Source organism: Myodes glareolus, chromosome 18 (assembly GCF_982192425.1).
Source record: "Myodes glareolus chromosome 18, mMyoGla1.1, whole genome shotgun sequence".
Classification (NCBI taxonomy): Eukaryota; Metazoa; Chordata; class Mammalia; order Rodentia; family Cricetidae; genus Myodes; species Myodes glareolus.
In genome coordinates this window covers 22,848,041-22,863,136 of record NC_142043.1, presented here as the reverse complement: position 1 = coordinate 22,863,136, position 15,096 = coordinate 22,848,041, and the positions used below count along the sequence as shown (strand labels likewise).

The 15,096-nt window shown below is 37.9% G+C and overlaps 1 protein-coding gene across 5 annotated transcripts in view; it reads left to right on the top strand.

The window, feature by feature from the left end:
• Positions 1-15,096, top strand: part of Smap1 (small ArfGAP 1) — an 80,990-nt gene that overhangs the window by 53,999 nt on the left and 11,895 nt on the right. For 3 of the 5 annotated variants that reach the window (XM_085679464.2, XM_085679467.2, XM_048430453.3), the window contains 2 exons: positions 3,431-3,511; positions 8,952-9,042. In XM_085679464.2, the coding sequence (XP_085535590.1) occupies positions 3,431-3,511; positions 8,952-9,042 (172 nt within the window). The remainder of the gene's footprint in view (positions 1-3,430; positions 3,512-8,951; positions 9,043-15,096) is intronic. The other 2 variants (XM_085679466.2, XM_085679468.2) reach the window with 1 other exon arrangement.

The window sequence follows — 15,096 nt, the reverse complement described above, 5'->3', positions numbered from 1 at the left end:
GAATCAGAAGTATTTTATTGACTGACATTCCAGTGTAAAAAGGGAATCGTATTGCTTTCCCCTTGTAAAATGTAACTGAAAACATTTATTTTGGGTGATTTCAAATGTGCCCACCAATCATAATGATAAGATATGAGCCCTTTTCATTAGTGATGTTTTCCTTGAAAACTGACTTGGTTTCTATAGGCTGCTGTATCAAATTACCATGTGTTGGTGTGGCTTATGAACAACAGTAATTTATTTCCTCACAGTTCTGGAGGCTGTAAAGTTCAAGACCAAGACTTGTGTTCTTGTGTGGGCCCACTTGCTTATTCATAGAATGGCACCTTGCTGTGATCTCACTTGGTGGAAATGGGTAAGACTCACTCTGGGGCCTGTTTTACCAGAACACTAATCCCAGTCATAGGGGTTCTGCTCTTGTGACTTCATCACCTTCCAAAGGCCCTCAGCTCTTAATACTGTCTCGCAGTGTTGGGGTTTTAGTCTCAACACATGTATTTTGAAGTGGCCACAAACATTTCAACCGTAGCAATAAGTAACAGCTCCTAGAGGTTAAGGAAACAACTTACTTCGCTTATTAACATGGGTCAGCTTTTATCACTAAACCTTACTAATTATGTCTGGAAGACATTTTATAATTTATTAGAACTTTTTGCTCATTTTATTTTTCTTACAAAGTTGGGATGATTGCTCACTTCATAAAGCTGTTGCAAGGATGAAATGCGTTTGGTACAGTGCCTGTGCTATTAGTTGTAATCTGAGAAACAGCAGCAGGTAATCATAAAGCTCTGCTGTACTTCAGTGAGCAGTAAGACCTGAGTGGCTTGGGGTCTGTGCTCCATCAAACACAAAGGGATACTGACTAGTGGTTGTGTTTTGAGTGAAAACTTTGCTTTCCTAAGTTTTTTTTTTTTTTCATTTGCAAGAAGACAGTAATAACAATAGTTGCTTTGAGCAGTTTTTGCAAAGATTAAATTAGACATTAAGGAAATGTGCACAGATGTATTTTGGAAGTGAATGTTTGGTTTTGGGTTATAGTTGAGGTCAGATATAGATGATGCTTCTAGTTGACCCCAGGAGTTTAAATTTTACTTTTAGTCTGAAGTTCCAAGTAGTTGGGCAGATAGAAAAGTATTCTGAGAAATAGCCTAATTCCTAGATGGTCTTCTGTTTATATATGCTTATTTGGTAATTAAAAATCAATTGCTCTTTATGTTTTAGCACTTTAAATATTCAGAAAATACAACATTATGTTACATTTACTTTGTTCTTGAAGAGCATGATTGAAACAGATGGTTTGAGAGAATTGTCCTAAGGAACCTTAAATATTATTTTTTTTTTAATCTGGGTTGTTCTAATTTGCTTTTCTGTTGCTATGATAAATACCGTGTCCAAGAGCAACTTAGGGGAGGAAAGGGTTTATTTTAGTTCACACAGTGCATCCTTGAGGGGAAGCTGGAGCAGGAACCTAAGAAGGGACTCAAGCAGCCCATGGAGGAATGCTGCTTTCTAGTTGCTCACTGCCTTGTGCTTTCTCATGGAACCCAGGCCCACTTGTGGGATGGTACCTCACCAGTGGGCTGAGGCCTCCACATTAGTCAAGACAGTCTCTCATAGACAAGGCCACCAACCAGCCGATTAAGGCAGTTCTCCAGCTAACTAGAAGTTGTTTCTAGTTGACACTAGATACTAACACACAGGTCCTGGAAGTTTAGCCATGTATTCTCATTTTGCTATACATACACTGTTGGTGTTTGTATACAAATGTTCTCACTAACTTACTTTTACTCACAGTAAGTTGCTTGCCAGTAAAAGGAAATGGTAACAGGAGAAGTGCTTTAGAATTTTTGCACTGTTCTTAAGCTTATAGTTGAAGACATTGCTGTTTATGCCATAAAGATATTTGCTATACTTTTTTTTTTCAATTTGGGACCAGTACTGAGAGTTTTATTTTCTCTTTTATTTTTTGCTGCAAGTGCTGAAATTGAAATTAAATTTCTCATATTGGTGTCCTGCTTTATAGTTTACAGTATTCTGAGGTTTTAAATACCTTTTTTAAAATAAATGTACATTAAAATTATGTTGACTTTCAATACTTATAAGCAATCTTATATAACTATTATCTATCACTATGTAAATTGAATGTTATTGTCACTTCGAAAACTCCCATCTTACACCCTTTAATCACTTCATTCTTTCTTTTTAGAGGTAATTAGCATCCTGACTTTTTCACTTAGCATCACTATCAGTTTTATGTTTTTATTTATGCATGATGTGCTTTAAATTATTTTGTTATTCTGCAGTTTTATACTCTTATACCTACAAACTTTTTTGCCTTTTTTCATTTTTATATGAGTGGTAAGTCCTTTGAAGTTCTATTAGTTCACATTGTAGCCTGGGATACCACTGTCTGCTGTTCTCTTTACTCATTTATACACGGCAGGCACAGATTTGTGCTTTCTCTCTCTCTCTCTCTCTCTCTCTCTCTCTCTCTCTCTCTCTCTGTCCCTTCCTCCCTCCCTCCCCCCCCTCTTTGTGACCTTTACGATTTGTTGTTACTGTTCTTAATTCTCCATGGAGTACAAATAGTGAACACAGTAATACCATTATTATAATTTACCCCAACTACTTTGCACCAGTATTTGAATCTGGCTCCATGCACTGTCCTTAGTATTTTTAATGAGAAAATCTTTATACTTGTTTTTTAAAAACATACAATTATGACTTAAAAATTTGTGTTACTTTTGAAATTAAGATGATTTTGTATTTTAACTCCTGTGTTTTTCTGATATGGCATTACTTTATATCACAAAGAAAGTCCGTCCTGCTGAGTTTGTGGTGCATACCTTTAATCCCAGCGCTTGGGAGGCAGAAGCAGGTGGATCTCTTACCCCCACCCCCAAACCTCTGATACAGGGAACTCACTATGTAGACCAGGCTGGCCTCAAACTCACAGAGATATGCCTGCCTCCGCATCCCAAATGCTAGGATCAAAGACAGATGGATCTCTATAGTAACAAGCCAGTCTGGTCTACAGGTTGAGTTCTATAACATTTAGGGCTACAGAGTAAGACACTGTCTCGAAAAAGGAAAAGAAAAAAAAATCCATCCTATCAATTGGTTTACTTCTTATGTATGTAAGAAATAAAGTATTTGAGAATTTGCTGAATTGAGTTCTTACCCTTTAAAACAAATCCTAAAGTTTAAATTGTCTCACTCGTGAAATTTTGAGTAATCCTCTGTATTGTGTTTAGTATCTAACCTCAATGAAAAATGAAATTGCTTTTGACATTCAGATTTCAGTAGCATGTGGATAATGTAAGCACTTGATATTTCTGTCTTTTCTCAAATGATGGTTTCAACGAATAAAATGAACTAAAAGTTTCTGTTTTAAAAAGTAAACTTATGAAAACTTTGGGCTATGTTTTAGAAAGAAAAGGAAAAAAAAAAGGAAGAGAAAAAGAGAGAAAAGGAGCCAGAAAAGCCTGCCAAACCACTAACAACTGAAAAGGTAAAATTTCTTTTTTAAAAAATCTAAGATTGCCATCTTATTATATGCCTATATAAAAGACTTTCTGGATATTTATGAAATACCAATTATTAGGCTTTTTAGAAACTAATCACGCAGTTAATCCTCTGTATTGAGCATAGCCTCCTGAGCCTCTCTTACATGATTTCCTAGTCAGTTATAAATGTGGGTTCACATCATCTCAGATCCTTAAATATTCTCTTAGTGACCCTGAGATGGTGATTTTAGCTGCCATGCACAGTGAGGCTGGAGTAAGTTTACAAAATGAAGAGGTCACAGGTGAAAAAGCTTGGAGAAAATTCTCTGCTTCATAACTATGAGCTAGATCTTGAAGCACGAGTAGTTTAGTTTGGAAGAAAGAAGATGCTAGACTGAAAAGGCAGCCTCGAGATAGTCTTGGAACCGGAAATAAAGTATGAGTTTGGACAGATCTGTGTCTGTGTATGAGGAGTAGTGAAAAGTAAGGCCAGAACAGGAGCATGAACTCATACCATAGTATTTATTCTTCTGATGAGGAGTGGCCCTGGAATACACTTTGTTCTTATTTTCTGTCCTTTCCTCATCCCTCCCTTCTGTAGCTCAGGCCAACTCAAGCTCTTTCCTTAAATTTTTAAGTTACACTTGAATTGATGTGTTGTGTGAGTATGCTGTAGCAAGTGTATGCATTTCCACCAGGGTGGTTGAAGGTCACAGGACAACTTGCTGCAACTGCTTCTCTCCTTCACTGGTGTGGTTTCTGGGGATTGAACTCAGGTCAGCCGGGCTTGGAAACAGACATCTTCAGTAGACACCTCCCGAGCCCATCTCAGTGACCCCCCCCCCAGGGTTAATGCTTACCTCCTCTTCCTGGGCCTCTTAAGTGCTAGACTGATGATGTGTGGCACCACACCTGGCTAATACTTGAGTTTCTAAAGGAGGTGGTGCACCTAATTTAGAGACATTCTTTTGCAAGGGTATTTTGGCAGTAGTATTTAAGAAAGGTTTAATAGATAAGCTAGAGTTAAGGAGAACATCATCTTTGCAAAGGAATTGGGTATATAATTCTGGTGCCTTGATTTTGAATGTGTTTCATCATTCATGTGTGGAGACATGGAAAGAGAATGATTAATTCCCTTTGATTTTACATTTTCATGTATCTATTTCTTGATAAATGGTATATAGACTTGGGGCACTCAAAACAAGTAAGATATGCCTGGGCAAATAATTAGCTTAAGATAAGAATTTTTTTACAGCTTAAATGTTCTGCTGTGTTCTTACTATATTACATAGTTTAAACCAGAAGTATTGAGTAGCTAAAATAAATTATTGTCTTATAGAAAGCTATATAAGATGACAGTAATAAATAATTATATACTAAAATACTCGGAAGTCTAGCATGAGGAACCCACTGAAGTTGTAATAGCTTTTTAATACTTTACTATTAAAATAACTTAAATGATAAAGTAATGGTAGAAAGTCATATTTTAGATATGTTACAGGCTTTGTAGTAAATTGAAAACATTTTTTTCCATGGAATTTCTGAAATGTTTTTTAAAGTCTTAACGTTTTATTGCAAGTGAAGCAATAAAATAAGGAAGAAATCCAATTACTTTATGTGTAATGCTTTCATTTCCTACTTAATAAAAGAAAAGTTTTTGCTCAGTAAGCATGCAAGCTCACAATCCTTTTTTGTAAATTAGAAATTTTCTTAAGTAGAAAAAAGGAGATATTTTCTCAGTAAATGCTTTGATAGAAAGTAGTTTCACTGAGCTAAAGCCTCCAGTTAAGTGCATCAAGGTTTAAGGCTCAACAATTAAATTAGATGTGTTGTTGAAAGGATGAAACCATCTAGAACTTTATTGAGTGCCCAATGTAGTGTAAACATCATTTTTAAGCCTTTAAATGTATTATTTCATACTCCTCATGGTGCTTTGAGTTTGGTATGACTGTTTTTTATTTTTTTCATTCTTTGCTTTAACCTGAATGATACAGGATCAGCAGTTTATTCCTGGTCACACAGCTGTTAGTAGTGACTAAGCTGAGAATCACTAGGCATCTGCCTTCCCAGCATGCACTATGAATAGTAATGTACTATGTGCACTATCAGTTTATTCTCTGCCATCCAAAAGGGAATTAAGAAAAGAGGGGACATTATGTATTTGTCATGAGGCGGCATGGGTAGGGGAGAGACTGCCCCATCTCCCCCACCCTCCCATCAATGCCTGAGGCAGATGGGAGAGCTGTCCCTATCTGTCTTGTAGCCACATGGGCAGGGGAGAGATCCCTCCCCCTCACACCCTCAGGTGGAGAGCTGGACCTGAGGTCACAAAAGCAGGAGAGCTGTCCCTGCCCCTCATCAGCTAGTACTCAGGAGAGTGGCCCCTGAGCCTCACCTGGGCAACACAGTAGAGCTGGCCCTGAAGGTGTAGGTCTGGGAGAACCTACCTGGAGGATGTGAAAGCAGGAGAACTGGCCCCACAAGGGGTGAATAGCCAGGAAATTTTTCTAGCCAGGAAATGCTGGAGAACTCACTCTGGTGCTAAAGACAGGGGAGAGCTGTCAGGCTAACCAATCCCGCAACTACCCAGGCCCAGAACCAGGGTTAAGTGTTGGCCCACCCCAATATCCACTCCATCTGTGATCTGCTGGATCCAGGGTCACAGGATCTTCACAACATAGGGCAGCAAGAGATGCCCAGGAAGAATCCCAGTGTTGATAGTGTAGTAGAGACCAGAGACCTCAAACCAAACCAGTGATTCTTTACAATGAATGTCTGCATGTAAAGATGTATGGATAAAGGGGTTTACTGTGTGACTCACTGCGGCTTCCATGATGAATTAAAAATTCCCTTTTTAATTTTTGACTTTTTTATCTTAAATTTTATTCTGTTTTATTTTGGGGGTATTGCAGGGGCAGAGGGCAGATACAATGAGATGGGAGATGGATGCGATTGGGATGCATGATGTGAAAGACACAAAAAATAAATAAAAAAAGGGGGGGACAAGAGTGCAGAGAATCAGCTCTCCTTTCTACTAAGTGCTGTTCATTGTGCTAAGCATTTTGTGTGTACCACTTAGGGATGACATTAATCCTGGGAAGTTTCAGTACAGTGATTATGCAAATTTAATATGAATTAATGCAAAGAAGAAATAGAAAATTCATAAAGAAAAGCTGGCTCAAGGTCACGTGTAATAATTGGTAGAGTCATCTTTCTAAAGGGTGGCTGCTAGGAAGGAGCTTATTACTGCCTTACTGTATTAACTTCTGTTCTTGTTTCTGTCAGCCAAAAAGCACGTTAAGAAGGGTTTATTTGGGCAATATGGTATAATAAAAAGAATATGGGCTTTGGAGTCAGGAAGAGCTCAGAGATTATGATTAAAGCTTAATTTTAACTGAGTGTGATAATGCATATTTGTAATGCCAGCACTCAGAATGGGGAAGTAGGAATTTGAGGCCAGCCTGGGCTATATAGTGAGATGTTATCAAAAATAATTTATAACAAAACAAAGTAAACCTGTAATGTAATATTCCAAGAAATAATCTTAGTTTACAAGTATTAAAGTAGTCTGCCTTATGCCTAATACTGAAGACAGCTAATATGTAACATATGCACACAGTGTAGATAGACTGTAACAGGTTATTAGAACACAGCAGTGAACAGTCCCTGCCTTGTCACATTCATCCTGAAGTCCTCAGTTTTTAGTCTCACAGACATGTCTACATTGACTTCCAGCAACGTGCCAGTTACAGTTCAGAATTTCTTACCTGAGAATGGGTTTCTGTTTGCGTACATTGTGTTTCTTGATGTCTGGCATCTAGTTTGGGAGTTTTACACACACACACACACACACACACACACACACACACACACACACACACCCTTGTCTTATGACCTCATTTCTCTGATGTATCTAAAAGAGATGTTTAGTTTTCGTTATCCCACTCTTTCTACTTGTTCAATTCAGCAGCTTACAGATTCCTTATGTGCTGTTGTCTGCATTAACTAGCCAGCTAAGGAGCAGTGGATCTCATTCTTGAGGATCAGCTTTTACACCTGTTACTTAAAGGAACAAGAAATGTCAAAAATAGGGTGACTGAAAAGTAAGCTTTTATTCTGTTCAGTCTGTGAAGTAGCTTTGTAAATTACTAAAAGACGTAGCTTTGTAAATTACTAAAAGACTGGGCAATGAAGCTTCTGCTAATAACACTGTAGTAATCTGAATGGGACTCCTACTTGTTGGGGATCTCCATAGAGTTTATCAAGTTGCTTTATTTGAATAGACATATGTAAGTGCTTGTTGAAAAATTTTTCTCAGTAAATTTTAGATCACCTAACTTTACTCTCACATAGTTGACTCTGGTTTTCTAATAAGTGGTTCTCCACCTTGCTAGTGCTGTGACCCTTTAAACCGGTTCCTTATGTCGTAGTGGCCCCCAACCATAACATTATTTTTGTTGCTGCTTCATACATGTAATTTTGTTACTGTTAAGAATTGTGATATAAATATCTGTGTTTTCCGATGGTCTTAGGTGACCTTTGTACAATGGTTGTTTGACCCACAAATTGAGATCGCTGCCTTATTAAAAGGCAAAGAAAGTCTGTGATGTTTATGGAAACTGAATAAGTTACAGTGCAGTGATTCTACATGTGCTGTTTTCCACTTCCGAGCTGAGTATGAAGTGTCAGAAGGGTGATAGTGAAATAAAAAGCGATATGGTTGTTAGAATACTTGGATATTTATCTGTGCTCAATTTCTTTTCCTCTCCAACCTCAACAAGAGTTAGTAGCAGCTAGAAAATAATATGTGATCCAGTTCCTCAAAAGTGTAATTCGCTGGCGGGATGACTCAGCAGGTAAAGACACTTGCTGCCAAGCCTGAATGCAATTTTACCCCTGGACCTTGGATGGTAAAAGGAGAGAACTGACTCCTCAAAGTTTCCCTCTGAACTCCACACATGTCATGGTATGCACATACATATACATACCACACAAAATAAATGAAGAAATAAAAGTATAAAATTCTGTGCCTGGTGATGAAGTCCTGTGGTCTCTGCTTCTTGGAAGGTTGCAGACTACAAGTTGAAGACTTACCTGGGCAACTTAATGAGACTTGACTCAAAAAAAATATAAAGAAGAAGGAGTTAGGAATATAGCTCAGTGATAGCATTTGCATATCATGTATAAGGTGACAGGTTTCAATTCCCAGTTCTAAGGGGAGAGGTATAGTTTCATTTAGAGTTAAATTTCTGTATTCACTATTCAGTGGTCTCATTGTGTAAGAATTACCACTGTAAGTTCAAAGACCATGTTTACCTGCTTAAAAAAATAATTAATGCTTTAGGATTCCTTATGCTAAATTTCATGAAAATTATGTATAAATGAAACTTTAAAGATTGGTTTGATTAATAAAATTATCAATTAATCTAATGATTTACTTGAAAGGTACAGAAGAAAGAAGATCAACAACTTGAGCTTAAGAAAAACACCAGCCCCAAAAATGCTGCAGAGCCTACTGTTGATCTTCTAGGACTTGGTAAGTAGTGGACTGTAAAACAATTGAGAACCTGCTGGAAATGAATATGTTGTCCAGTTCTTCAGTATTATATCAAAGATGTGGTTTGAAATGGTCTGATAAGTATGCTGAACTTGCACAGAAAAGACACATTTTAATAAAGAAAGCCAGTGTCCATCAGCTCTGTTCTTTATTGAAATAAAAGTAATGAATTCCTTGCGGGGAAGATATCAAAGTAACCTTCAAAAGCTTGGTAGATGTGACATTTCAACATTTAAGTAAACAGTAATTCATGCCCTTCTTCCTCCTAGCCCCACTCAATTAAAACAAAATAGGGGGATTCCCACCCCCTTAGTAAAATAATTCTTGATAACCTTATTAGCAAATATATAAATTCAAATTTTAATTTAATTTTAACTTAAGCAATGCATTTAAGAATTGTTTTGCATATATTATATATAATAATGTTTTCATTATGGCATTTTCATGTACACAATGTATTTTGACCATATTCACCTCTTCCTTACCCTCCCTTACCCCCCTCCCCCGCTTCTGTGTCTCCCTTCTACTTCCATGTCTTATCAGAGAGTTTAATTAGGGTTACTAACAGGAGTATGCATAAGGGATTATTTATAAGATGCAATAAACTCACCAATGCCTTCACCACTGAAAAAAATGTCTCTCCCTTCCACAACAATTATTAAGTGCCCTTAGCCGTTCAGAGAGGGGCAAGGCCTCATGTACCCCTCATATTCCATGATGAAATGTTGAGAGGCCCAATCTTGTTTAGTTAATTACAGCTTCTGCGTGTTCAATAGCCTATTGGACGTGTCTTTCCTAGAAGACAGCATTCTGCAACATCCCATCCCTTTCCTTTGCCTCTTGCATTCTTTCATCCCCTCTCCTGTGATATTTCTTGAGCCTTGAAGTGGTGATATAGATACCTCATTTGTAACTGAGCATTCAGTAGCCACTTATCCTCAGACTGTAACCCTCCAAAGTTTCTGCATTAATCACCACTTATTGCAAACTGCAGCTTCCTTGACCAGCAGCAGAAATGTGTGGGTATAAACAGATATTTAGAAGACATTTTCTTAAGCATATTACATTGATTTTGTAAACTTCCCAACAGTGCCTTCCTTACTAGGGCCTATGACTTTCCTAGCCATGAGCTTTTGAACAAGTTTACAGTACCACATATGTAATCTCTTCTGTGAACTGTGAGCATTGGAGCACAGATGGAAAGGTATCCTGGCAATTGGGAGCCAAAGTACACCACAAAGTCACTGTAAGCATAGCAGCTTACAACTCTGATCCAGGAAAGGCTTCCCCAGTGCCAGTGTGGCAGCTCTGCTACTGCATGGGAGGGTTTCCCAGCAAAGCGTTAGAGCTCTGCTCAGGTCTCCTCCATTAAAGAAGTGTTAGAGCTCTGCCCATGCAGGGTACCTCTGTTCAAAGTCTGTCTTACTCTTTTCGTTGTTTAGTTTAATTATCAAGTGTCAGGTTTTCTTATGGCTTTTTCCATACATACTTAGTTTTGGTTGGCCTCTTGCCCTATACTACTTAAACTGTTTTTTTTTTTTAATCTCCGCTGTTCCCTCTTCTACTTTCATATGTGTTCTACTGCTCCACCCTAACTTAAAGCCTCTTTTTGTCTTATGGGACCTATGTTTTTCTGAGGTTTGGTGGCATTTGTTGGCTAATTAAATATGAGAAAAGGTAGAGTTAAACGTGGCGTTAAATATGTTTTGGAATGGACACTCAGAAGAATAGAGTTTGCCATAGAGATTGGAAAGTCTACAGGAAGTCTGGATGGAGGATTAGGAGTTTTGTGTGACCATAGTTAATTGGAAATATTTATTACACTAAAAAACTAATTCAAATAGAAGAAAGTCTTAATTAGGTATTTACATGACTTAGGAATTTAAAGAGAGGCCTAGACGAGGAATACAGAATTGGATGTTTTCAGCTTGTAGGTGTTATTCAGTTATGAAATTAGACCAGATCATTATGAAATTCGACTAGATCATTAACAAAGTGAAAACAGGTTTAAGAAGAAAAGAGGTTTAAGTTCTGTGCCGTATGGTGCTTAGTTATTTAGAGGCCAGGAGATAAAACAAAAGACCTAGAAAGGTGACTAGGAAGGAATGAATAGACTATGTTCTGTTAAAACTTTATTTGTAGAAAGGCAGAGGACCAAATGTAGTCTGCAAGCCGCAGGTCTCCATTGCTGTGAATTATGGCAAAGGGATCTGTGGAGACCTGTGAGCGTTTGAGCTTATTTTTACTCCATCAAAGTTTACCACAGCTGTGGCTACAAACAAGAAATCCTGACCTAGGGTGTGGTTACTTGGTGTTTTGGACATTAGGATGACCTATAGAGGTGTTTCTGCTTAACCCTGACCAAAGGTTAGAGAATTCAAGCCTATTCTTGCTCCTTCATTTTAAAATAGGAGGTCTGACCCAGGGAGTGGCTGCCCACAGGATACTAGGTCTAGGGTGTGTTCACTGCATATCCTGCCCGAAACGTCAAATGCTTTACTCAGGAAATAATGGCTTGATGTCTCAAGTATTGAAGCAAGTAACTGTTCTGGTTGTCCTTTGTATCATGTTAAAGCAGTCTTTTTCCTTCTCTCCCACTCCTCTTTGTATTGGGATATAAAGAAATATAGAAAATAAACACAGGTGAATTCAGTATTCAGTATTTACTGGTTTCCCTCCTGGTACTATCCATGTCTTTGTGTTTCTTTCATATCTTTGTTTCTCCTACCTAATGATTTAATCCACATGCCCCTACTCTGGAATGTACGAACCAGTTGTGAATGGACTGCAGCAGAAGTCACCCCAACATGTGGCTTATGACAGGGATAGGAGCACATAGCAGGTCACATGCTGTCTCCTGAAGGTTGTGCCTTTGGATTATTACTGGAATTTCAGAGGTGACAAGGCTATTAAAATGCCATCAAATATGTAGACAAAGTAAGGAAGAGAGGAAGGAAGAAACAGTTATTTTGTGTTTTTGGTTGAAGCATAGTGAAGGCTGAGAAATCAATGCATTCAACACAGATAGCAAGAATAACGTCAAGGTGGTTGGAATGTAAAAATGATCAGTGGAATTTGAGAGAGACTGGAAGGCAAACGAAGGCAAAAAATAAATACATATATATGGTCCTTTAGAGGTATTGTACTATTATAGAGGTAGGGGCAGGGTAATGGAGCAGTAACTACAGGAGGATATGGGTAGGAGAGAAACTTTTCTTTAATGGTAACATGTTAAGATGTTACTGTTAAAAATAAACATGTTGAGTAGCCAGGTCTGATTTTAGGGCAGGAAACACTGCTGTAACAGTTTCTTCTAATAACCCGAAGAGATGAGATCTTGTAGAAAAGTGAAATGACAAAGCTGAAAACATATCAAATGAGGTTGTAGCTGAGCTAGCTACCACAGTTGATCCTCAGACCTGAACATGGAAGAAACGAATGACTGTTAACTGGTGCAGTGTTGGGATTAGTTACCATGCAGCATTATCGCAGGAGTTGAGCTGAGAATTTGGTTGATAGCTCTGCTGGTAGCAGTTTGTACAGTGTTAACTGGTGCCATCCATACAAACAACTATAGACTGTCAAGTAGCTTCTGCTAGCTAACACCTACTTGAAACTCTGTGTCGGCTACAACAGCACTCTTAGACAGTGGAAGCTTTAGGAAACTTTTCAGGGGAGAAGCAAGCTTTACTTTTTTGAGAGGTGGGTAATAAGAATAAGGAAATGTTTGAAGAGGTGAAAAAATACTGGTGACTTACTGGTGATGAAGTGGGTAGCAGGTGTAGATCAACTCTAGAAGAATTCCAGAGGATGGGAAGGATAAGAGAAGGACAGAGAAAGGGCTTCTTGCTGATAGAGCTGTAAAGTAGGGGAGAGGGGAGATTCTTACTCAAAGCACATACACCGTCAGGTTATTGGTATTCCTATATTCATTAAAAATACTTTTTAAAAAACCTGCTAAGCATAGGATTTAATGTGTGCCTGAACACACAAACATACACGCAATTAAAAGTAAATCTTTATTTAATAGAAAAAAAAAACCCATTCAGCTCAGAGAAAACAATGATCTTAAATCTGGATCATATTGGTGTTTGCCTTGGGCAGCAGACTATTTTTCTGCATAGGAAGGAGCATATCCTCCTCTCCAATAAGATTGCTCCCCACTTTTTAAGAGGAGGGGAGTTAGAAGGTATCCTTTAAAGCCTTCAAGGTGATCATTTGTTTCAGGTGAGAGGAAGCAAAGCTTATTGATGTGGAAAATGACCTTCCTAATTTCAGTTCAGCCTTTTATAAACAGTTCCTACGGTGGTTTTGTTTTATGGCTGTGTGTGTACTGCATGCATGCTGCAGAGCAGCCTGGCCCTTTCACTGGAACATTGACTAGCAGTCCTGTTTGCTTGTGCTCTCTTGTGCCCCCCTCCTGTGCACTCAAGTGTGCATGTCATTGTGTGCGTGTGCAGTTTATGCCCAAATACCTTTGAATTGCTGAGGGTGTCTTAGAGCATCACATGTTCTTTGTACCCAGAAAGTATTTCATGAGAAATCAAATATTATTTATCTCAGGAGAGTAGACATTTTCTTCTTTGATAAAATTATTTTTTGTCTTAATCCTACCATAATCTTGTCTTAATTCTACCATAATCTTGTAAATTTCTACCAAACCATTTCACTTATGTAATACTTTGGTGCTGAACTATTTATCTTTGGCCTGTGGAGAATGTCCCCATTTTTAAACTTTTAGAAATAAATTTGTTTCATACGATTTGATTTCATATTGAAGGGATATCTTGTCTTTTGAGACTATATATAAAATGGCACAGGTATACATAGACACTAGCATTTACTTCTACTAAGACATCTGAGGAGCCACATAAGCAGTCTCATATTCATATGACAGCTGTCAGTGTGCATGTGCCTCCTCAAAGATTGGCAGCATGTTGACAGGGCTTCCTCCTGTTCAGTATTGTAGTGCCTGTTCATAAGAACACACCCAAGTGAAAGCTGGCCAGGTTGTAGGACAATGCAGTGCATTTCCCTCTGGCTTAGTAGACTGGCAGATGGGCACAAGGCTTTTATAAATGGAGCAGGACAGACAGTGCAAGAGGGCAAAGATTACCTTTGAAAGACATCTCAGTTGTTTTGGCAAGTTAGCCAGAACATCATATATTTAGCAGTAATAAAGAGTAAAAAGTAAACTAACTAGCTAGTACTTGTTAGCTCTCAGACACTTTTTAAGTTAGGAAACAATTGAAAGCTTGCAGTTTTTAAGTGCTTCAGGTGACTTGAATTTATAAATTAATTCACATGGGGCTTATTTTACCCCATAAAGCAAGAAATGTATTTTGATACAGAGAGATTCTAAACAACCTTCTATTAAGGGAAAAGCTTTAAATGATTTCTTGACTTTAAAAAAAAATGTTCTTTGAACAACATGAACATTTAGAAAGCTTTAAGAACTGTACTGCTACAAAGAGTGTGGCTGTATCTCATGGAGGCAGTCTTCTTGACTTAATCAGCAATGGCTCCACATCTAGCCCATCCATTCTTGCTGGCTCAGCTGGTAGCTGAGGAATTGGACTTGGCAGTTTTCTTTGTGATAGGGTGTACTAAAGGCTGAGTGTTCATGCTCTGTCAGAAATGGTAATGAAAAATACAACATCCATTTGCGCATCACCTTCTTACCTGCCTTAACCTAGATCCATGATACATAAAACCTCATGTTGCTCTTTGGCATTATTTCATTATCTTTGCAAATAGATTATGACTACCTAATGACTCTGACATTCATGTAAAAGATTAATGCAGTTCATATTTATTGAGCACCAGTGGAGCTTTTTGAACACTAATAAATATCATAAAAGGAGTCTAGGGGTATTTATAATTGTATATATAGGAAATAGTTGCAGTTTTAAAGGAAGAAAAATGTGGCTGAGGGAATCGCTTTTGGGGATTCAGTTGAAATCTGGATTAATGCTAAAGTTTAAATTTAAGTTCCATTTCTTTCTTTCTTTCTTTCTTTCTTTCTTTCTTTCT